The 25,675-nt window shown below is 38.4% G+C and overlaps 1 protein-coding gene across 1 annotated transcript; it reads left to right on the forward strand.

The window, feature by feature from the left end:
• On the forward strand, nucleotides 1–25,374 carry LOC108612164 (uncharacterized). The gene is made up of 2 exons (XM_018005073.2): nucleotides 1–2,282; nucleotides 23,048–25,374. Exon 2 carries the CDS (start codon nucleotides 23,217–23,219, stop codon nucleotides 24,993–24,995), a length of 1,779 nt encoding a protein of 592 aa, XP_017860562.1. The 5' UTR covers nucleotides 1–2,282; nucleotides 23,048–23,216; the 3' UTR covers nucleotides 24,996–25,374.
• Nucleotides 25,375–25,675: the final 301 nt, after the last annotated feature.

Raw genomic sequence — 25,675 nt, forward strand, 5'->3', positions numbered from 1 at the left:
GTGTGGATTTGTGGATCGCTCGATCTGTGGTGTGTGCTCTACATTAAGAAAGAAGTGTATTAGCTTCGATTTATTGCATCGTCTCTGGACTTCCTCAAAATGCTGAGCTCAGCTCGCTGAGCGTCGCTGCGCTGCGCTGCTCTGTGTTGTGCTCGGCTCTTCGGCTGCTCTGCTGTTAAGCTTAACTCTGCTGCTTGTGGAACTCATCGTCTCTGCTGCTCGTCTCGCGACTCGCGGCTCTTTTCGTATTCATTCAGAGCACCCATACATAGACAGAAGACGTCGCTGCTGCCCGTATAACTATTTTGCGTTTATTATTAGGAAATCGAAATCGCTTTGCACTCTGACGACGCTTCGACTCCGACTTCGACTCTGCCTCTGCTTCTGCTTCTGCTTCTGCTTCTGCCAGTGACTCTGACTGTGAAGCTGCGCGCTAGCCGCCTATCATCAGTCCGTGAGACGGTCTCAAAGCTATTGGTCGTGTTGTCGCTTGTCGGTCGCAACACCAGCGCCACATAACTATTACAACAACAACAATAACAACGAAAGCACACACAAGCAGCCCCACAGCAGACGATAACCCAGACGATCGACCAACTACGTAAGCCAACACTGAACGCAACGTAACGTAACGTAACGCGATGTTAGCGCGCGCGATTAATACTTACAAGATAACGGTACATACGACTAATATGGAAATGTAGCAATGCAGTGAATTGCAAGGGGCGTGGCTCAAGGATTATTCTCAGCCAGTGTTGATACAAATTCAGAAATAAGCAATAAAAATAATTTTAAATAAAAGAGTAACAAAATAAAATAAATAGTGCAAATGTATTTGAAAAATTGGTCAACTAAAGAGATGAAAAACGATTATTTTCTATGAATTTATTATGCAAAGAAATGTTACTATAGTAAATAAAAACTACTAATGTGAAATAAATACGAAACTTTTCCAACACTTAAACTCTAACTTAATCTACAAATCTGCAACTTTTACATTCCTAACTAGAGCAAAAACAAATGTGTTGTATAAAAGTTTTCGATTCCTAACTATCCCATTAAGCTGGCACAAATTATGACACAAAATAGAAAGAAAAAACTGCTATATAAAATAATATATCAAGCTTTGGACGCGCCCAGTAGCTGCATCGCATACGAATGTGAACTATATACACATATAAGTGAATATCGGTGCTAAATCAATGATAACTGCATACTTAAATGCAATTAATGCAAATTGTGACAGATGCAAATGCAAAGTGAGTTAAGCTGTGGAAAAGCTACAATAACAACAACAACAACAACAACAACTTGAAGCACATGTGTACAGGCTGATGATTATTATGGGCAGGCATTAAAGAGAGACAATCCATAATGAAATTATAAAAAATATAAGCCAACCCGATTAAGCGAAACTGGGAAGTGCTCGGTTAGGATTGGTGTCAACGAGAATAATACGACAATTACAGTTAATTAGTATAGTAATATTAGCTAACTAACGGAATTCATATATCAGCCAACTAAAGAAAGCCACAACAACAAAATCAAGTCTTTAGTCTGTACAAAGTGTAAAAAAGCATAAAATAAAAAAAAATAACGTAGAAAAACTTATATTAAAATAAAGTTTGAGAATAATAAATAAAATTAAAATATTAAGTTTTTAAACCCGTTTCTATAAATATAAATAATCGTTAATAACTGCCTATAGACATTTACGTCCTTCATAATTCTACTCTATGTGCTTTTGCTATAAAATATAGCTCAATCACCTGTTAACTACTACAAAACTATAAATACGTAAAATTCCTTCAATAAAAAACTCTAAAAAACTGTATCTGAGTCACAGCTATAAAAAAGTGTTAGAAAACGTTTCTCACACGCGCCGTCGGCTTTGCAGCTCGCAGATCTCCTTGTTGTTGCTGTTGCTCCCATGCAGAATGACAACGACAATCACAACAACAGCAGCGACAACAACAACAAGATCAACTCTATATAGCTATAGCCAATGCCAATGCAGGTTATCAACATCCGTAAAGCGCTGCAATCGCCAACGGTGTTCAAATGTTGATTTCTTCCTGCCGGCCAACGGATATCCGTGCGGATTTTATAGCTGCAGCACCAGCAGCAGCAGCAGCAGCAGTCACAGCAGCAACAGCAACAGCAACAAGAGCAACAACTGCAGCAGCAGCAGCAGCAACTAGACTACGTTGTACAATTAAACTCGAAGAGGCTAGCAAATTGATGCTGCAACAACAACTACAACCATATACAACTTCAAGCATGTAAGTAGCAAGCATTTGTATCTCTGGGATACATTCGAGTGCCTTGAAGCACCGCTCATATTTAATAAGCATAATCACAGGATCTACGATAAATCACAAACTTAATGTCAATGGCAAGAGCACAAGCATACATAGATAGCTATAGGATACAGTTACAGTTACTGCATCTCACAGATACGTAGGATACAGTTACAGTTAATATACATATAGATAGATACATATGAGTAGCTGGAAGTGCAGCTCTCAATGCTGATCTCAATCATCTATCAGGGGATCTAAGTACGGAAATATAAAGCTTCAAGTGTTTCCTTTCAAGTCCATTCATAGAAAATGTATCTCAAAGATACATTAGAGTACCTTGTAGTACAAGTCACATATAATAAGCAAAATTAGTGGATTTGCAGTAAATCTTAAACTTAATGTCAAGCACTCACAAATAAGCTATAAAATACACAAATACACATTTGCGCTTAATGCATCTCAAAGATACATTTAACTATCTGAAAGCTTAGCGCGCACTAAATCAACGCAATTACAGGATCTACGACAAATATTAAACTTAATGTCAAACACAAGCATTACACACACACACAGTTACACACACATTTACAGTTATGACTGTATCTACGTATCTGCAAGATTCAAGGCTTCAGCGTTCCGTTCGACTTTTGTGCATTGTAATTGATGAATGAATGAAATTGAAGTTCGGGCAATGACGCAGCCGTTTTCGACTTCAAACGGCCAAAACAGCGCGAATAGAGTTGTCCAACCGATGGATGGAGGGGGCGGCAGACGGGGGCATGGCTATGGCTGAATACAGACACAAATACACATATAGATACGTATACATACATTTACAGCAGGCACAGATACATTCGCGGCCACACAGATGGAGCTCAAGTTACTTTTTAATTTTTGCCAATCAAAAGAAATAATAAATTATATAATTTCGGGTTACGCCTAAATTCACGCACTTTTGCCAAAGGCACGAGCAACAGTTTTTATTATTACTATTATATTTAAAATTTTTTTTTTTAATTTTATATTTTGCTTCTCACTTTTATTGTTATCTTTAGCATGTATAAGGGCAGCAGGCTAATGGAAGTATTTTCTGAGCCGTATCAGCTAAATGAATTTTAGATAAATATTGGCAAATGGCAGCTGAAGCTACTGTGATATAGGAGAGAGAAGCGAGGTTAGAAGAAGCAAGAAATTGGAAATGTTATATGAGTATTAATGTGGACTGAAAGAGGGTTTATGCATAAGATAGATTTAAATGGAATTTATCCATAGTATGGCTTATCAAGCTGTAGAACTTTGCTATAAACTGTCTTTAAAATTAGCATATGAGTTTTTTCCGATTGAAGATAAAACGAATATTCAGTTGCCACTATTGCCAGTGAAATTCTTACTTTTAAAGAAAATACAGTTTTTTACACTTCACTTCACGTGTGCAGTGAATGCTCAGCTCTGAATGTTCAGTCAGGCTGTCAGACAGTCAATCAATCAATCAGTCAGAGATAAACTCTAATGCGTGATGAACAAGTTGAGATAAGTTTTTATAGGCACATCAGACCCTTGCAGAAGTCGCTCATAAAAGAAGATACTCTATATATTATAAATGGGTATTTATAACTGAATACCCTAGACTATAAAATAGGGTATTCATAACTGAAGACTTCTGGCATAATTTCCTGCCATTTGAGCCATATTTTTTTTATTTATTTTTTTTATTTATTTATTTATTATTTTATTTTATTTTTTTTTTTGTGTCTCGTATTATTGTTGCACGTCTTTTTTTTTATCTTGTATTTTCGAAAGTGATTAATAGCTTTGACATGTTACTTTTACGCTAATTGAGCGATCAAAATCAAATCGAATTTTGCTAAATTTGGCAGCCAGCTGGCCATCACAGCAGCCTTCGTGGTGAAGGGTGAAAGGGTCGGCATTCCGAATTGAATCCAATATCAAAGCCGAGACAAAAAAAAAAAAAAAACAAAACAGGCCTCAAAGAGCCGTGTCTAAACGGGTCATTTGTGCGTTAAATGCACGAAATGTTCGAGCAGGCCAGAGTTTAGACGTATCCAACAGATGCAGATACAGCCGACTGTGCGTGGATATAGGCATCTATATAGGCACACGGGGCGATTAGTAGCGCCTTTCGATTTTCATTTGCTCGGAGTGAATGTTTTTGGGCGCGTCTCAGCACTCGCATCGGCTGGGGATGGGGCAAATGGATTGAAGCTGAGGCTGAGGTTGGGGGCTGGGGCTGGCAAATTAAGCAGGTTAATTTAATTTTAAATAGAAGTTGATGGTTGTCTTAAATTGTGTTGCTTTTCGAATTGGTCTACGTCGCAGTCATGCAGTGGCAGTCGAACTCTCGATGTGGAAGTGGCAGATGGGCGTAGAAGAAGCGCTACAAAACAGATCATTAATTTTACGATCTTGGAGGCTAGTGAGTGAATGAGTTGAGATGAGTTGAGTTGAGTGAGCGGCTTGCCCGGACAGGTTGAGCCCAACTGAATGGACGGTTGGACAGAGGTGGAAGGTGGAAGCTGGAAGTACACTTCATTAAGAAGTTAATTAGTTTGAGATTGTTTAGAATGGCTGTAAAGAACATAGGAATTAGGCGAATCTATGTACAGACGATTAGTCGAACTACTGCTCTTAACGAGATTGACTGATGCGAATCGAACGTATAGAATGGAAACAGGTTTGGGCTGAATGTAAGTAGAGCAGAAAGTGCAGTGGGTCAAGGGCAAGCTAGTTGGAGATGCTGGTATCCTTTTCTAGATGTGATCTATAATGTATTGTTCGAAAAATGGAAACTGAGCAAACTCTGCCAGAAAGGCACAGATAGAGAGCGAGACAGGCCGAAAGACATTACCAATCTTGTAAGTGTCTACTAGACAGAGTGATGTCTCTGCATCTAAAGAGAAGGAGTGGGAGAGTCGGCAAAATGAAATATTTCTTGTCAAGAAAATGAAAAAATATATATAAATTATAAAGGGAATTAATCTGAATAAAATATAATCTCTGCAGATAAACTTTCTCCTTCACGGATTTACACATATATTAATAATTATTTGGTTAAGAAATATTCTTAACATAGTAAAATTCAACTTAAAGATATATCCTTCATTACCTATTAATGTAGAAAGTGAGGGTAGAAGAGTTGTGAGCACTTAAAAGAGAGTTACATTTATCACACCAGAATATTGACAGCTTGGATGACATCACATTCAATACTATAAACTCATCCCACATTCTAACTTTTCTTGAAATTTATCAATCAATTTTATACAATATTCTGAAACAGAAATATATACATATATTCCAAAGTAAAAATGTATTTTCTTAATTTAAGACTTGAAAGTCTTCGAATGGCACTTTTGCCCCAACCCATCAAATTTCATGGCCAATTGTTATGACTATGAAATTCGAGTAACTTTCTAAGCGATTGGCCGCTGGAAAAGTAAGAAAAAATAATGAAAAAGAAAAAAAAAAAAAACTCACACGCACCAAAAATTATGACATTTCATCAATTTAACTATCGAACAAAATTTGTGCGTCTGCAACATTCAAAATGCCAATTACAAGAGCCAAGACAGAGAGAGAGAGATGGAGAGACAGTGGAAGAGAGAGAGAGAAAAATATACAACTGAAATTACAGAAATAAGTGAAATGTTGTGAATAAACTGCAAAACTGTTGGCCATGACGTTCATATAGAGAGACATATATGTATATATATCCATGTATATATATACATATATGTATATATACAATGACCAGACATGGCCAGATCTTGGGATGAGTTGAGATGAGTTTTCTGGCAAGGTGAATGGTGTCTGGGCATCTACGTAATCCGCAGTCGGTTAATTGCGTCTTAAACCGGAAACGATGGATTTGATTGCGTTACACATTTTGTGTGTACTTGGAATGTGCGCTGATTTTTTCTCTGCCTTCAATCTGCTGCTACTGCTTCGTCGTCGTCTTCTACTACATTTCGTTTTCAATTTCAATTCACTATTGTTGTTGTTGTTGTTGTTGTTGTTGTTGTTGTTGCCTTTCGAGTTGGCGCAATGACGATGACTGCGTTTCCGACTGGGATAACCGCAATCACTTTGAAAATCTAAAAAACAAATCACTCGCGAAGCTGCGACGCATTCAGATCTTAAAGTTTCCGAATCGAGCTGCGCACCGCTGCCTTAATGCCTTGGCATACACTTAATCCACATTCAGGCAGCCCAACCAGGCCTACCGATCCAGCGCCATTCGCGGTGCTCTAGACGACCTCGCAATGAAAGTTGCCCGAGTTTAGATGCCGCCGACCCCCACCTCCTCATTGCCCCCCCCTCGACTGCTGCAATTACGGCTGTGCGCAATACGCAAATCGATTAAATGAAAATCATTTGCCGGCAGGCTAAACTGCAGCCCACTGTACCCCACTGTCGCAGAGAGTCAATAGATCTGCAATTTATATATATAGAATATGTATACATATATAGAGCGATCGATAGATATTTTTATTGTTGTATGCATACATGAAGGTGCCCCCGCTGTGGCCTTATGTAAGATAATTTGCAATGCAGCACAGGAGATGAGTTTTATTCTAATTGGAACGGCACATACACACAAACACACACACAGGTACAGTGGAATACCACGTAAATGCTGCAACGTTCTATTGCGTATTTCTAGTCATTCTTTTGATTGACCGAGTAATGAGTTTGCAGAAGAAATATATATATATCGATATATTTAGTGGCAGAGAGAGAGAGAGAGAGAGAGAGAGAGAGAGAGAGAGAGAGAGAAAACGAGTGGAGAATATGTATCTATATAAGATGCTCAGAGCTGAAAGAGAGACAATTAAAAAAGGAATTCTAGCTGCATGAGCATAGATATCGATATTTAAAATATTGAAACTAATATAATATATAACAAAGCGACTTTTTGTGAATTATTCTATATACTCAACATAATATTGGACACGATTTTTCATTGAAATAATTTATTTTACTATTTACTAATATTTAATACTATTTACTATTTAATAATAATTATAGTAATAAATAAATAAAAATAAAGAAAAGCTATATGACAAGGCCAGAGCTTATATATTATATATATTATATTATATAATATATAAGGATATGATTTATACATATAAGAATATCTGCATAACCCTAAAAACTCTTCGGTAGCCGAAAGTAGTCTGGTTTCTCTAAAATTGCAATCTTAACTCGGCAATGCTGATCATTCGTAGAGTAATGCCATGCAAAATTACAGAGAGTTTTGAATTTTTGTTTCCCTGACTTATATCTAATATTTGCGACTGCATTAGTGTATTGTATAATTTTACTCGTACATGAAACTCATATTATCATACCAATTCATAATTTCGGCTACTTTTTCTGATATAATCTATAATCAAATAATATTATGGACTTTACTCAATTTAGCTCAATAGACTCAACTATAGAATTTCGCTCCATCTTTCTACTATAGAATTTACGCTCCATCTTTCTTTTTCTCCGTCTCTGCCTATTTTTATTGCTCTCTCTCTCTTAATTCCCCTCTTTCCCTCTATCATCTTTTTCTTCTCTCCTTCTCTCTCATTTCTTAAGCCTAACTATTCCAGTATATTTTCCTGGTATACTATTATTCTTACATCCCATAGTTCTGCACTCAAATCTTTTATTTGGCAGCTGCAAATCTTCCGCATAGCTTCGCACTCTGCCAGCTCAATTTATTCTGTATTTCCCACTCAAATATTTGCAATGCAGCTGATGCTGCGTGTGTGTGAGCGCACTTTGCCAAAAATGCTTCCCAATCGAGTTATTCGCATACGCAAGAGACGTCAATAATTATAATTTGCATACTCATCCGAGCTCAATTCAAGACGTTCTGCTGCCACACCCAATGGCTCGTAGCTCGCCTTACGCTTCACTTTGCTTTAGATCTTTTTTCGGAGCGACAGTCATTAGCAGATTGTTAACGTTCTGCAGTTGGTTGTCTACCTGGGTCGCACATAAATTTCAGAGGCCCTGCACATTGGCTGTGCCGAGGCGAGTCTGAGCGAATCTACTTAAGAAACTTGGCTTTATTATTACCCCACCCATTTATAAGCCAGGAAAACAAAAAACAAAAAACAAAAACAAAACAGCTACAACAACAATGCGCGTATTTTGAAAGCAAAAGTAAAGTGTTTTGAAAGTAAACTACACTGTAAATTAACCAACTAAACAACAACAGCAACAACAACAACAACAATATCAAATTGAATCCAAGAGCGCTTCAGGCCCGCTTTGACCTTGAATGCAATGAGAGAGCTTTAATTAATTATTGTGTGTGTATATGCGTGTATGTGTGTGTGTGTGTGTGTGTGTGTGTGCCCACAATTAAAAAGGTGTAAAACACAACATCCAAAGCAAAAAACACAACAAAATAAAAATGATATTCTATGTCGCATAGATTGAATCATAAATGCGCCCCATCATTGATCAAGTTTGCTATCTGTGCACATCATGATCTCGCATGCGATTTGAAGAAAGGAAAGAGAGTTTTGACTATGAGGAAGCTTAAATACACTAACTTATTTTGAAGTTGACTGTTTTTTTTTTTATATATCACATGATATTTATTTGGTTCCTTCTTCAGTTAGTAATAGGCACAGTCACTTGAGAATGTTAACACGAGATAAAAATAAATTATTTATAATATTGTGATATATTATATCTTGCTAGTTTTATTCACTAAGACTCTTTACTTTATAATGAACCAAAAATGGTTGAAATAATTAAAAATTACACATAATTTAGATATTTTTGCATCAATATATAAATTCTACTAAGAAATTAAATGAAATTAATTTTTAAAAATAATTTAAAAGATATGTGGATTTTCTTTCTTATCCACTTTATATTAAATTTCAATAAAATTTTGTCTGTCACATTAGCTACAACATAGCGAATATATACCACACATCAGAGTATATAAAATCAACTTGAAATAAAAACTGGAGCAATTTTCACGCTAACTAGATAAAACATACACAAAGCTAAATAAACGTCATTTTGGCCGCAGGCAGGCGACACAGCAACAGCAGCAGATGACAACAAAAACTTCTCATATAAGAGATCCACAAGACCCGTAAACCCCATGGAAAAACAAGACGGCGTGCAGTACGGCGTCATCAAGAGAGTTGTCATTGCTGCTGCTGCTGTTGTTGTTGTTGTTGTTGTTGTCGTTGTTGTTATTGTTTGTACTTGAAAATGAGCTGGCCCAAAAGAGCAGACTCAAGACAAGCCAGACTTTTGTCTGAATGTGTCTCGTCGACACTGATGAGTAGACACATACATGTGTATATAGGTATGTATATTTGTATAACCGTTGATTACAATAGGAAATAATCCCACAAATTGCTTTAATATTCACTGCAAATCAAATGAAGTTGTGCCGCAAGCAACAGCAACAACACAATGAATGCTTCAACTAAAGCGACACAAAGTCGCAAAGTTTCTCGTTTTGTCTCTCTTTTTGGGTCCCCAGCCCTCCCTTCAACGACAAGACATTCCTGATGCCCCAGTCAAAGCATTTAACCTTGGACCATAAAACTCTGCAGACAACAACAACAACAACCATCGAGTAATATGTAATCATCGCATTGAATCTTAACTTCGTACACCTCGCATGTGTGTGAAATTTCAGATTTCAAATGAATGTGTGTGTACGTCTCGTTTTTTTTCGCATTTTTGATACGAATTGTTGTTGGGGGCTCTCCTCTAATTGTAGCGCATTTAGCATGGCATATTGTCTGCTACCATGCTTGTCCCATGATATATGGGCTCACACACATACACACACACAAAGTCAGGTGTACTTGGCTTTACAATTGATGTGCCCCGAAATACGTTTTGTGTATTTTTTTTTCTGTTTTCATTTATCTCTTGGCTCCATTGTTGGATGGCCAGTTGCAAAGTGGGCTAGTTTGTGGGCAATTTTCAAGAATTTGCCCACATTATGTGCACTATGTGGGTTGTGCGGTGGCCAAAATGGCTGCTAGACATGACAGTGGCTCATTTGCGTCGACTTTATGTAAGTGGGTGCAGAGCAGCACAACAAAAACACACACAAGCACACACAAGTAACCAAAAATTGGGATACGATGCGGTTCGTAACGAGCCAAAAATTGAATACCTTCATCTGCTTATGGAACGGCGCATTTCAGAGATTACTTTCAGAAGATATTTCAGCTATGTGGAATGGCAATCTCGGCTCGTAATCGGCCAAATTTAACTCGGAGTAAAAACTCCGATTAAAATGTGAGATATTAGCCATCTAGTCGTTATCCATGGGTAGCTGAGCGTGTAAAGGCAATAAAAGAGGTGAGAAAATCGAAAATTTGTGATCGATTAAATAGGTTGTCTGCGCTTGTTCAGCTCACGTCTTTAAGGCGCAGGATGGAGCAGATTTGTTCATATTTTTATAGTTCTTTGAAAATAGCATAAACATTTAATGCGAATCAAATTTCTGATGCTCATAAAATTTTAAAGGCCTGCAGAGTTGATTGATTTGATCACTGGTCGAAACGCTTTCAAGCCGATAAATCATATCATAAAAAATTGTGCTTTCTATAATATACATAAATATAGTATTTATAATATACATGCATACAATAATTAAATCAGACTTGATATGATTAATGTCAGCAATCAATAAGTCTTAAATCAACTATTCTTGATTGATTGATGTCCTTACACCTTTATTAGTTATAGCTTTCGCATTTCCGAAAGTCTCTTAATATTAAAATTTGGCTTGACTGAAAGGCTAACCAACCAAAAGTAACGATAAGGCGATCAAATGCGATGATATGAGAGAGATGAGCAATTTAATTTAGTTAGCTCATAAAATGCACAACATAAAGCTGAATTTCACACACTTAAGTTTCAGATAGTGAATATAAATATATATCAATTTTAGCGCGGTTTCATTATACTACCGTTGAGTATTGAAAGCAAATTGCTGTCAAATATTTATAGATTTGCAGTTGATTGAAAACTTTAGATAGCGAATAATAATGTCATAATAATTATAGGAAAAGACATTAGCTTAATCGATTTGAAATACTGTTATTCGGCCGATTTTAACGCCTGAGCGTATGCAATTATAAGCCACTGTCGCTGTGAGGCCTCAGAATTGAGCTGAGATTGACAAGATCAAGTTTTGCATTGGGTGACCGGAAGGAAAAGCCATTTAAGCCATGCGCGACGAATGCCGCTAATGCATTTAGGCAATTTACCAACACTGGAAAAATAATTGAACAAATAGTGATGGGGAGCGAGAGGGGGTGGGAAAGCGGGAGCAAAAAATAAAAACAAAATAAAAGCCAAGCGAATGCTGAACATGTGTGCAAAGCCGTCAAATGTAATTGCCCGGGCAGCGCTAATTGAGCTCCCAGTCGGGGCCAATTATTCTGCAATGTGCACACAGCCATGGCTCAGTGTGCGAAAGGCGGGCGAATCAGCCGCGGGGCGTGGCAGCGCATGGCATTCGCGACAAGAGGGTGCGACACAAACAGCTTGTCAGCAAGTGCGACGCAGCAGCTGCTGCCCAGAGATCGGCTCACATCGCCTTGAATCGGCTTGAACGGGGATCGGGATGGGTTGAGCGTGTGTGAGGAGGAGTCAAAGCACTTGGCGCTCGATGGCGACATCCGCGGACGCAACGCAGCAACTGGAGCACTTTCACTTTAGGCCAAGTGGCAGTGGCAGCTGCGATTGGAATTTGCACATTGATTGTCGTATTTGAAATACCCTGTAGCCTAGAGCATCAGAGGAAGACGTGGAGATAAGTGAGAGTGAAAAATGCTGGAGGGAAATAATTGACAGTGATTATAGAGTAATAATATAATATGGAATAATGAGAAATTAAATTAATGGGAATCATTTGGAATTGACATAAATGAAATGCGAATATTTTAGCTTTAGTCCAGAATAAATTCTAAAGGCAGAATACTTCAGATCTTAGAGTGAATAGTTTTTTTTTTCACACTGAGTATTAATTTTAAGTAGATAGCATATGAATAGATTTTAAGAATTAAATTAATTAATATATTTATCCGTTCAGCTAAGTGAATATACAACAACTCTATTCAAATTATAATTTGAGTGTTGCATAGAAAGTATTAATAAATTATAAATAAATAAATATATATTAAAATAATTATTGAAAGCATTGAAAAGCAAGCTGTTAAGCTGAAGCTCTTAAAATTACAAAAAAAAAAAAAAAAAAATGTTACTTAAAGTGCAGATGATCTCGTTAAACTAACAGCAATCAATCCTTTTCACAGTCACAGCATAAAATGCTGGCAAGCGTCTGTTTAGCATGAATGAACGAAACGAATAAGATTTATGCTCAGTCTAGGCGGATGCATATGTGAAAGAAAGCCATTCACTTTCTGGCCAGCGATTGCCGAAGCGAGCATTGGCTTCGTCGATATGCAAAAGCTTAAGTTGAATCTGGGCACAAATTAATAAACAGCTCAGAAAGTCTACTTCTAGTAAGAATATAAACGAAAATTACAATTATTTTATGTTTAATAATTATATAAATTGCAAATAATCAGTGAAGTAATCAGTGAAATGTGAAGCCATATTTTATATATGTAACGACTTTTACTAATAAATAATAAATACTAATAAATAAAATAATAATAAAGCATTTCATAAGTGAATGCAAATGCATATTACAGGATATCTCTAGGTCGTTACCAATTTGATTTATGGCTAATCTGATCTTGGCAGCGCACGTGGCCCAAACAGTAGCCGCATGTTTACTGCTGCTGCAGTTGTTGCCTGCTCATAAGGCAGGTCGGCGGGGGCGAAAGGCTGCTGAGCAGATGAAAAGTGAGGGGGAGGGGATTGCAATTGGCTCGGCCTGCAATATAATTAGGCCTGCAGCGAGAGGCATTCGGACATGCGACGTTTGCTGAATGTGTTTTCAATTTTTTGTTTGTCTTCTCTTTGTTGTTGTTGTTGTTTTTTCTGTTTTCTGTTTTCTGTATTCGGGATGTGCGCAATATTTTATGCTTATGGATGAGGAGGAAAAAATGTTAGCCATGTTACAGTTAGGTTTTTGGCCATTGTTCGACGCCCGCAGCAGAGTTAACAAGGCGCAGGCACAGGCACAGGTTGGGGCTCCTTGGGATTCATAGATGTGCTCATGTGAGGCATGCACTGGATGCAGTTATTGTGAGCCACCAAAATGGCCAAGACAACTTTCTTCTTCCTCTCTCAGGTGCAAACTGGTTTACTTATGATGTGAATGTTGATACGGTTTCTTTTCAATTTTGTATTTCTTTTTGCTGCTTCTATTTCGTTATTTCTTTTTTTTTTTTTCATATATATCTAATAGACTGTGTGTGTGTTGACTGTTGTTTTTTTTTCCTCCTTAACTGGCGACAAAACTGGCCGGGTAGCTCGGGCTATCGCTTTCAACTAGAACAAGCTTAACTGGCTGCCCGGCTGGCTGGCTGGCTGGCTTTTGGAATAATTGTATCACCTGGCTCAGTTGAACTGAGTCGAACTGCAACTGAATTATGTGGTAATAAATTTATATCAAATGAGTTGCTTCCACACACACACACAGACAGAGAGAGACAGTCAGACAGACAGAAGTGCGAGGCTCAATGAAGAAATAAAATTTTAATTAATTGCATCAGCGTTTAGGCAATCAAATGGAGCAGCTTTTTTCGGCTCTTTGAGTTGTGGTCTCTGATGAAGTCGTGAAATGCACAATTATTTGTATTTATTTCGTTTTGTTAGCTTTAAGTGTTTTGTACAATTAAATATTTGAATATAAAGTTTGCTCCTGCTGCTGCAACTGCTGCTGTTTGCTGTTTGTCTTGACTCTTTGCTCACAGCTCCCGTCTCTCATCTCTCGTCTCTCGGCTAGTTTCGATCTCGTAAACACTTTCAAAATTTCGCTGGGCAACATTCACTCGAGCGAGTGGGTGCCACACGGATATTCAAATGCATGCCATGCCTGCGGTGGCTCTGCATGTCCAGCGAGTGCTTTATCTATCAACTTCGAGCAAATGAGAGTCAAAGCTAAATGAAATCAAGTCTGACGCCGCTCTAGCTAACTATGATGAATTGTCATCTACATCTTATAGTGTAACACACTGAAAATAAAACAATCTAGTATATGTATTAACTTTATGTATTCATTTTGAATTGTATACGAACTTTAACTTAATTTTAAATTTTATATACATATTTTTAAATTTTAATATTTGTATAAACATTTTTTGCATATAATTTTAAAGAAATTAAAGGCAATATTTTTTAAATATACAAAAAAAAAAATGAAAAAATAAAAAAATAATTACAAAACTTATATCTGACTTATAAACAAAGAAAAATTATATTCATATATATATATTTTTTTTTTCATTTAAATTTATTTATTTATTTATTTATTTCATTTTTATTATTTACTTTATTTGTATTTTTTGTTTCTCTCTGAATATTTTTGTCAAAAAAAAAAAAATAATAATAATAATTAATATTTCTTTTATTTCTGCCTTGGACTTTTGATATGTTAAACACATCGAAAATGGGAGCTTAGGATAAAATATTTCTAATAACACAAACGTAAGACGTAGCTTAAGACTTCAAAGATAACAATCATTATCTATCTAATTCAAGCTGAAATTATATACAGCTGTTTGAAATTTCATGAAATAAAACATAAAAACTATATCGAATATTCAGAAAATATGCCATATAATCAGCTCAAATAAGAAATAACGTAGTTCTAAGGCTCATGGGCACTTTGAAGGGTATCTCTTAGTCTGCCAGAGCAGTTCTAGTCGCAATTAGCTCAAATGGCTCGAAAATCCACAGCTTTAAAGTCGCATATGAGACTGCAGTCGGTAACTCATGTCGCATATAAAACTAACTTTAAATATAGAATAAATGTCAGATATTCGCAGTCGGATATTAGTAAGCGCCTCCAAGAGGCTGGCCGCCCACAGGGCCAGTGCGCCGGCTCGTATATCAGGCCAGCAAGCAATGTGGCAGCTGCAGCAGCTCAATAAAATCCAAGTCTGGCCGGCAGACTTCGTTGGCCTGATTGTCATTTACAAATGAGCGCTCTAAACAGAGGAGCATTAAAGTGTCCCGCAACAAGAAGAAGAAAAATTGCTCAACCGATAGTCGAGCTGCAAGTCGACCAATTTTGCACCTACGAAATGCGGTGAAAAATTTCAATTATTTAAGCGCTGCCACATGCAACATGCAACAGACATTTGTTTGGCCGAAAGCTGAGCCTGGACGCTTGCGACGTTTAGTTATATAAAATACAAAAGCCACAACAAAAAACAAGTACAAAAAAAAAAAAAAAAAAAAAAAAAAAAAAAAAAGACAGCCTTTAAGTAAGAAATAAAACGTCGAAAACTATAACAAACAACAGGATGCAGCAGTTGCAGCAATCGCAGCACTTGCAGCACTTGCAGCAGCCTGGCGGCCGTTGGGAAAGCACTTGCCACAGTCGAGGAGCTAAGCCACTGGGCTGACGGCAAGTAGCTCTCTGTGCGAACAGTTTGTGGTCGATACAGTTTTCGACATTCATTCATTTGGCCAACGATCAACGACCGAGCTTAGATCGAAACAAGACTGCAGAGGGGGCAGAGTGGGAGGCGGGGCAAGCATCCTATATGTGTGTGTGTTTGTTGTTGTTAATTTCGTTTTGGCTAAAAAATGAAACAATTTCCGATGTCACTCTCACTTTTTATGCCGCTGACGACCATCCAGGCCATAGACCATAGGCAGCTATAGCCAGCAGCAGCAGCAGCAGCAGCTAGAGCCACAGATACATTCGCAGATACAGATACATCTATACAGCGCGCTGTGGCTGGCAGTCGGGCAGCCAATCTAGACAACGAGATATGTAACGCAGACGACAAACGCGGCAAGACGTGATTTGGAGATGTGTTTGCGACTGTTGCAGCAACTGCAGCAGCAGCAACAGTTGCTGCTGCTGCCGCTACACTTGTTGTGTCCAGCGCTAGGAAAAGTGGTACAGATTGCTCCAATGCAGTCGCATCATCAACATCATCAGCCATTCAGCTGCAAAACGCATCCAACTTTGTTGCAAATTGTTGTTGTTGTTGTTGTTGCTGCTGCTGCTGCTGCTGTCGTCGCTGCTGCTGCAGTTGCTCTTGTTGATGTGTGGCATTTGCTGCTGCATTTCTTTTCAACAATTTTTAATCTGCAACAATTTCTGCGATCATTCACAGTTGGAGAAATGGCGTTGAGGCTAATAATTTGAATAATTTCTGAATCATTCGCAAGAGCTCGAATGGCTTAGGTCTGATTTGCGTTTGATGTTGGGAATGGTTCAGCTTGTTTATATTTTTATTTATTTCTATAATATTGTTTAATATAAAATGTAAAACAAAAATTTAGTCAAGGAAGAAATAGAGGTTTTGCTAAATGCTCTTTTAGGCTTAAAAATATTCATAGTATGAAAGGTACTAAATACTTTAAAAAAAAAGAAAAAAATAATAATTATTATTACTTTTTATATAAATATTATTTAATTATCTTAGCTTCTATTTATTATTTAACAAAACTCTTTAAATTTTTAATTATAAATAGTGTTTCATGCTTTATCAAATAATAAGGGATATGATTTTTTTTTCGATTTACTGAAAAGTTCAAACTATCGAGAATCATCTAGAATGATTTTTTTTTTTCAAGGAGATAGAATTTTTGTTTATTTAGCGGGTACAAGTTATCGAAACTGTACTCTAATGTACGTAATTTAATCATTAAAGTCATCCAAATAATTTATAAAAAGAGCTAATCACTTTGAAGGCACCGAAACAAGTAATATAAATAAATATATATTATTTAATTCGCCATATATGTATTTATATTCACAATATTCTCTAAGGCATTTTTTTTAGCAATATTTCTCAATATTAAATTTAATATTGTTCTTTACTTTTCCATAAAAAAGTAACAAATTATTCTAAAATTTGTATTTTACTAACCAATATGAATTTCTTATTAGAGACCCAGCTACACATGCGTGAATGATTTCCCAATGGAACTCCAAAATAAATGCCGCATATTATTTTCATTACCTGCCTCAACTTGCGCCTGACTTCATATATGAGTGTGCACTGAGTGTGTGAGTGTATGTGTGTGTTTGTGTTTCTATGTTTGTAGTGTTTGCGTGTTTGTTTGTTGTTGTTTTGGCCGTTTGTTGTGACGATTTTGGTATCAGGTTGCCTCGTTAGAGTTCGAGATGGATGCGAGTCGAGAGAGTGAATGAGCTGAGTGTGCGTGTGTGTAGAGAGAGTGTTAGTATATATGCATGTGTGTGTGTGTGTTTGTGTTTGTAGATCCTGCCAGCAAACGTTTGTCGCCGCATTGCTTGTCAGTCGTCTCTGTTGCTGTTGCTGTTGCTGTTGTTGTTGTTGTTGTTGCATCTTGCTTTTTGCACTGATGTAACAAGGTTTAATTTTCCATTTCAATGCACGGCGGCTGCGCTTTGGATTTTTACTCTCGTTTTTCATTGCGCGTCGCTTCGTCTCCAGCTGGACTTTTCGCTATAGTTGTTGTATTTAGCTATAGCTTTAGCTATAGTTTTTAGCTTGGGTTAACTGTTAGCTCGTTGCGGTTGATTATGCTTTGCTCCTAGCGCGGACCACAAGCGTAACCGAAGCCACTCGCTGATTATGTGGATGACAAAGATGATGACGATTATGCTGATGATAATGACGATAATGATGATAATGATGATGCTGATGGCGATGATTAAGTTGCTAATGCTGACTGCTGCTTGGCGTTATAATTATGCAGCTGCAGGCTAATGACCAAGTCGCCGGGCATTCAAAAAAAGTTGATTGACTGCTAGATACTCTGTAGCATGAAGAGAGTGAGGGGCTGTTAAGATTGTATGCGAAATTTTACGAAAACATTGAAAAGTATTAACTGCTACTAGAAGGAATGGAGGAAGAATGGCGGAAAATGAAGCAAGGGATACTGCTTTGCCTGACTGCTGATAACTTGTAATGAAATGCACTGAAAAGAGAATTGATTTGTATAGATTAACTTCTAGATAATTACAAGAACATGTAGCATGTATCCAGCTGGTTGAAGATTACGTAAAAAAAGTAAATACGACTAGAGATATACCCGATTTAGGGATTCTTACTCTTGCTTACACTCTTACTCTTACTATCAGATGGAAAAGGCTATAATATTTATAATTTCTGGCTGCTATAAGAACAAATTATGATAAATACCACAATGTCTTATGGAACAGAATGTACTTTTTATTTATTTTTGGGATAGGCGCTCAAAGTAGATTGAAAGGTCGTTTGCTCACACAGAAATGGAAGTTAAAAATCGATGAAGAGCTTTCTTCTTTAGACTCTGAGGATCAATCATTTTGTTTAGTGGAATTTCAGGAAGCAATTTATCCTTGAGCTAAAAGTAGTTGCGAGATGGAGTCCTTACACCTAAAGGACTTCTGCTATATATATACTTAGGAGATTTAATAACATATAAATACATCCGATCTATGCTGTAAAGCCAAACACATTCCATCACTTGCCGTCTGTCACTTTCTCAGCTCCAGCTCAGCTATGCCAGTAAATATGATACTCCTCTTCAACTACCTGTTTGAGGGTATATACATAATCATAAGGCTGCTGCCGCTCTTGATGCCCGGGGCTGGTGGCTGGGAGGGAGAGGTGGTGCGGCTGCTGTAAGCTGGCTTTGATGATGGGTACGGTGTGATCCATTTTGAGCATGACCAAGCTAATCTCTTCGTCCGAGTATTGTCAACGGCTTTGTGGGGGCTGATTATGCTGGCTTGGCATCAACTTGAGCTATGCTGCTACCAAGATAGGCAACATTGCAGTTGCTGCTGTTGCTGTGGCTGTTGTTGCCTGTCGACATCTTCCACTGGACATTTTCCAATCTGGAGCGTTGCCAGTTAGCTGTTGTTGTTGTTGTTGCTGTTATGTGTCGCTGTCTGTTTGTCTGCCTGACTGCGTTTTTCGCGGTTTTACAACTTTGATTTCACTTTTCTTTGCAACATGCGACGTTGTTGGTTGTTTGTTGTTGTTGTTGTTGTTGTACCTTCACTGGCCGTTTTTTGAACTGTTTGCTTCATTGCTCTCGTTGTCGTCGTCGCCGTCGTCGTTGGCTCTGCTGTCGGTCCGCTTAAACTTTGTTACTCTTTAATTGGTTTTTTTTTCTTTCGCTCCCCATCATCATCTGCTTTGGGCATCCGTTTTTTTTCTCTCTCTCTTTAATGATGATGCAGTCGGCTGGCCAGAGCGTTGGCCATAATTGTCAACCACTTTTGCACGTTAGCCACAAATTATAAACACATCGATATGCAATTCCATTTGAAGAGGTTTCCATGCCGCGTCTTTTCGCTAATTGAAAATTGCCGGGAAAAGGCGTTAAAATATTTGCTGCTTTCATTTAAGGGAGCTCAAGATGCAGACGCATTTTGTAATAGAGTGTTTCCATTTTGAATAAAATATATTAGATATTATATTTATAAGCTTGTTATTTCTTTATATGAATTATTTTATATTATATAACATTTAATTTGGTGTATGAAAATATTTCATATTTTTTAAGTATTAATGTCAATATTAGTTTGAATTCTCATTGTCATTTCTAGATTTAAAATTGACTTTCCCATAGACCTAGCTAAGTGATATTTATATATTATGCAAAAAAGTTTCGTGTAATTGCCTAACTGAAACATGAACCCAAGTGAAGTTCACCTTCTAATCGCACTTATCGATAATAACTTAATTATAAATGATCAGCTCAGCTCTGATCATCTCAGCTGACCAATCAAATTGATTAGCAGCTTACTCGTGCTCTCGCTCGCTCATTTTCTCTCTCTCTCTCACACACACACACACATACACTCTCTCTCAAGATCATTCAGCTAAATTGTTTTGACGTAGTCATTAATCGATTCAATCGAATGTTACTTCGATGCTACTCAAAATATGATTCAAGTTCGTCGTGGACTAAACTGTCTCTAGTCTAACAGCTGCGAGTGTTAAGTATCTGCTTTAAGATCGCAGATCAGCTAACTTATGTCATCAACGAGGCGGCCAACGCAAAAGTTCTCAAGCTCCAAATACTTTTTGCTTTGTTTTTTGTTTTTTTGGGTAGAAATATTTCAAGTCTTACAAATGGCTGAAAGCAGTAAATCAAAGCAGCAAATGCGGCTAATTAAGTTTTAGGCCAACAGCAACAAAAGGCAATTTGTTGTGCGATTGTGCACATGTGTGTGTGTGTGTTTGTGAGTGTGTGTTGGAGCCGCTAAATGCTGCAGCAGCCCACGGAAAATGTCTCGTGAAATATTCTGTTCTAGATAGCAAGAGCAACAGCAAGAGCAACAACAGCAACAGTTGCAGCTTCATTGGACGCCTACAGCTGCAGCGTGTGGCAGTGGCAGCTGATGTGGTGATACCCTGTAATTTGTAATTCATATCAGCGGCGTAATTCATATCAGCTAAACTCAACAAAAGCCTCAGCAATTTGTTCTATTTATATATTTTAGATTTGCATCTTTGAGATGCAAAGACTTTTAGCTTTATAAATCCCTTCAAATATGATATTTCTCTTATTAAAATATATTACATTATTTTATTTCAAATATCTGTCTGGAAAACTTTATATGAAATATGTTAACATTTTTATGTAATTTTATATATATTTTAATTTTTATCTGAATTCATATTTTTGTATATTTATTATACATAATTTTTATTTTTTTAAATTATATATATATATATATATATATATATATATATATATATATATATATATATATATATATATATATATATATATATATATATATATTTATTTTAATTATTATTATTATTTTTTAATATTATCCAAAATATAATATTTATTTTTATTTAGTATACTGTTTATATTTATTTATTTTTTAATATTTGTAAATCTCTCATTAGTCAACAAAATATAAGAAATCGTGTAAAGTAATATATATGTAGTTATATAGCCATATTTCATAGGCATTCAATGCATAGAGGTATAATAAGAACAGTAAACCATAAAGCTGACATATATGTATATATGATACATATATATAGAAGATATTTTTGCTTGCATAGCTATTTCCAGAGTACCTTAAAGTCTGTCATAGAACGGCATGAGCGCATTGACTGCTTGCAACTGCAGTTGCAGTTGACTTTGTTGACTGTCAGTGGCTTTGTTTTAGCTGCTGCTGCTGCCTGGTTCACATGACTGGCGTGCCATCTGCCTGGAGGCCAAGTGGCAAAGAGGCAAACTTCCAGCTGACAACTGCCTCAGACTGTTTGGCTAAACTGCAGCCTACGCAGCACGCACCTCAAACCGACGACCTCCATGGGGGCAAATGGTGTGCCCACCCCCCGCACCCACACTCCCGCTTCGCTCCGCCCTCTGCTAATGTATACTTAGATGTTTGTCAGTGTTTTTTTTTCGGTCTGCTTTGTCTTACATAATCGTCACTCTAGATACCGTTAGCATTCGGTTTTTTTCTTCATCTATTATTATTACTATGTTTTTTTTTTTTTCTTGTTTCTTTCCGTTCCAAAACAACACACAATAGAACAATTGTTTAAACTGGGGGCTTTTGGCATTGCGCCAAAAAAAAAAATTGTTAGTTTAAAAAATAAATGTATAAAAAAAAACAGCAACTGAAACTGAATTTAGTTGTCGCATGAAAATTGAGTTCTCTTTAAGACAATTATGTTTATTTCTTCTGGTATTTTTTACTTTTTTGCACTTAAGGCATTCCTATTCTCTATTTTGTTTATGCCATTAGGTTAAAGTCATGACGTATATGGGAATTACCCCGGGCTATTAGAACCTGCACAGCTGTGAGAATTATGATGTGACGCATCTGGAACTGGGCTACCCGACGATCTATGGCATCAAAATCGAAATATCTAATACTTAGAGAGATATTAATAGTGTAACTCCTCTTTAGGATATAGCGAATATGCTAAAATATTAATATATTTACTATGTTAACATTATACAGAGTGTATCTAATTAATCAACAATTCTATTAGGTGGATACATAAGTTCTCTCAGTGGCCTAGTTATTTGGACAACTGATAAATAAGAATCCGGATTTGAATATTTGGGCTGTGTATTTGGATGGAATGTTGTCTTAGCCGAAGGTCTCCACTTGTTGGGTGATCGAATGCTGTGACAATGGGGCTAATTAATATCTGTTGCAAAGCTCATCAGAAAATCGGAGTATACGTATGTCAGCATAAGTGAATCGAACAGTATTTAGTTATTCAAAAATACTTAGAGTATCTCACTCACTCTAGTTCGCTCTATCTGACTGCCTTTCTCTGACTCCATCCGCATCAGATAGCCCTATCAGTAATCTCATTATTAAGCTGGCATAGATCATTGGGAATAATAAGTGCAAACATATTTATGCTTCCTTTCGTATTATTTTTTATAAACAAATATACCTATAAGTGATCCCATGGGAATTCATAAATACAAAAATATCTACTAGATTTTTTCATACATTTATTTTAAGGAATTGCATTATTAAAAAATATATATATATATATATTTATATATATTAAAAAATAATACAAATTGAATTTAAAAATTTTTTTATTCAGTTTAATTTTTTTAATAACTTTCGTATCTCTCTGTCTCTTCAACAGGTTTATAAATCCTGCCTTTGAACATTTCTTAACTCAAAGACAGCAGAAATAACAAAAATATCAGCATATAGGAAGAAGAAGAGAAAGCAGACGAGAATCTATTGTAAAGCACCACCAAAACTGAAGCAAGACAACGACAAGAGCAACACAAGTGAATCAGTTAACAGTTATGAGAGAGAAAGACCACTCACCAAGAAAGATGCTTCCTAGCCCAAAACAGGGCTGTGTTTACCCTGCCTTAGGATTAATACCCACATCGTATATATCACATGTACCTTATGATCTGTCCGCCTCGACGACGGCGGCCATAGCCAGCAGCAGCATGACGACAACAGCAGCAGCGCGCCACCAACAACAACAACAGCAACAGCAACACCAGCAACAGCAGCAACAACAACAATCACATCATGGCAACAAGGCGAAGCGACGCAGCAGCTACGATCAGCCGCTGGACCTGCGACTGGCCCACAAGCGACGGCAGCCCGTCAAGCTGCAGGAGGAGGAGGAGGAGACGCTGGAGCCGCAGCCGCTGGAGGATGAGAACAGCAATCTAATCCTGTTCGCTAACGAGCTGGCGGTGCAGCGCAAGGAGAAGGAGCTGAACAACAATCACATAGCCGCCTCGCTGGCCGACCTGGGCTTCGACATGAGCCGCAAGATGCTGCGTGCGCTGCGCGAGGGCGTCACCGCGTCGCCCCCAGCGCCAGCGCCCAATGCCATTGTCGCTGCTGGCGTGCACTCGACGCTGCTGGAGGCGATGACCAAGACGCTGCCGCTACAGTATCGCAATGTGTTTGCGCCGCCGACGGGCGCGCCAACGGGCGCGACGTGTCCGACGGCGTCGGAGTTTGCGTTTCGCCATCCGCTCAAGAAGAGCGACCTGAGCTGGCCGCCCAGCGAGCAGCAACAGCAGCAGCATCAGCTGAAGCTGGAGCAACTGAAGCTGGACTTGCCCACGGGCACGGCCACGCCTACACCTACGCCGCATCCCCATCCGCATCCGCAGCTGCAGGAATTCCAATCGCGGCAGCATTCGCGCAAGGCCAAGCAGCGGCAGGCGCAGTCCCAGTCCCAGGCCCAGCCCCAAGCTGCTGCGGCTGCAGGAGGCAACTCACTGCCCGTGCAGCGCAACAAGGATCGCTACACGTGCAAGTTCTGCGGCAAGGTCTTTCCGCGCTCCGCCAATCTCACCCGGCACCTGCGCACCCACACGGGCGAGCAGCCCTACAAGTGCAAGTACTGCGAACGTTCCTTCAGCATCTCCTCGAACCTGCAGCGGCACGTGCGCAACATCCACAACAAGGAGCGCCCGTTCAAGTGCGAGATCTGCGAGCGCTGCTTCGGCCAGCAGACGAATCTCGACCGGCATCTCAAGAAGCACGAATCGGATGCGGTCTCGCTGAGCGCCCTGAGTGGGGTCAGCGAGCGCATGCATTGCATTCGACGCTTCTGCGAGAATCCCAATGAGGAGTCCTACTTCGAGGAGATACGCACGTTCATGGGCAAGGTCACGCAGCAGCAGCAGCAGCAGCAGCAACAGCAGCAGCAACAGCAGCAACAACAGCAGCAGCCACAGTCACTGCCATTGGCAACATCACGCAGCTCCGCCTCGTCCAGCTGCTCCGCCTCGCACACGCCCACATCCTCGCATACGCCCACGCAGTCGGAGTCAGCGGAAACGCTGGCACAGGAGCTGCGCCGGCTGCAGACGGAGCGAGCCAAGTCGGGCGACGACAGCAGCGAGGAGCAACCGCAGCAGGAGCAGCAGCAGCAGGAGGAGGAGCAACTGACGCGACAGCTGGAAGCAGAGGCCGAGGAGTCCAAGTGCATATTGCAGCTGAAGAAGACGCTTGCCTCCAAACTATTTCCCACAACAACTACAACAACAACAGCAGCAGCAGCAGAGGGAGCAGCAACGGAAACACCAACGGTCAAGGAGGAGCCCTGAAGGTCCCTCAGCCTCACATCGTAGCCAATCCTGAAGCAGATGACAACAATTTCCTATACGGTAGAAGCGAGCAGCGAAACAACACAAAAAACTTGTTTAGCTGAAATATACATATTTGTATGTTCATATCTTATATATTTTGTATTTTTTAATTTGTAATTTGTATGTTAAATGTTTTAATGTGTATATCGAATTGTACAAACAAGAGAGGAAACGAAAATATTAAGTTGAAGATTGGCAAATGTACTATATCAATTTAGTTATTTAAGCATTGGTATTTTTTGTGTATATATGCAAAGCAACGCGAGACGTATGTACGAAAATAACAAAAACAAGCGCCCACTGTTCAATAAAAAGTTACAAGTTTTTTTAAATTTACTAAAACGTTATGAATTTTCGTTAGAAACTGTTGGGTGCAATAGCGACATCTAGTGCTCGGTAGATGAGCTAAGTGCAACGTTATGAAGCGCCAATAAATGCATGCTTGTTGTGGCGCCACCTGGCGTTATTTGCTCTTAATAATTTTGTAAAGACACCAATTAGTGTTGAGTAGGTAAGTAACAGAGACAAAGCAGTAACACGACGTCCACTGCTAAGGTAAAATAGCAATTGATCCACCCACCATGCCTCAAGATGGTGTGAAACTTTGCTAAAACTTGCACACTTGCACCACCTATAAA

The sequence above is a fragment of the Drosophila arizonae genome, chromosome 3 (assembly GCF_054131065.1).
Source record: "Drosophila arizonae isolate 15081-1271.41 chromosome 3, UAZ_ARI_1.0, whole genome shotgun sequence".
In the NCBI taxonomy this organism is placed as follows: Eukaryota; Metazoa; Arthropoda; class Insecta; order Diptera; family Drosophilidae; genus Drosophila; species Drosophila arizonae.

What these genes read in the sequence shown, in the direction of transcription:
- LOC108612164 (XM_018005073.2), top strand. Translation starts at nt 23,217, where the DNA reads ATGAGAGAGAAAGACCACTCACCAAGAAAGATGCTTCCTAGCCCAAAA.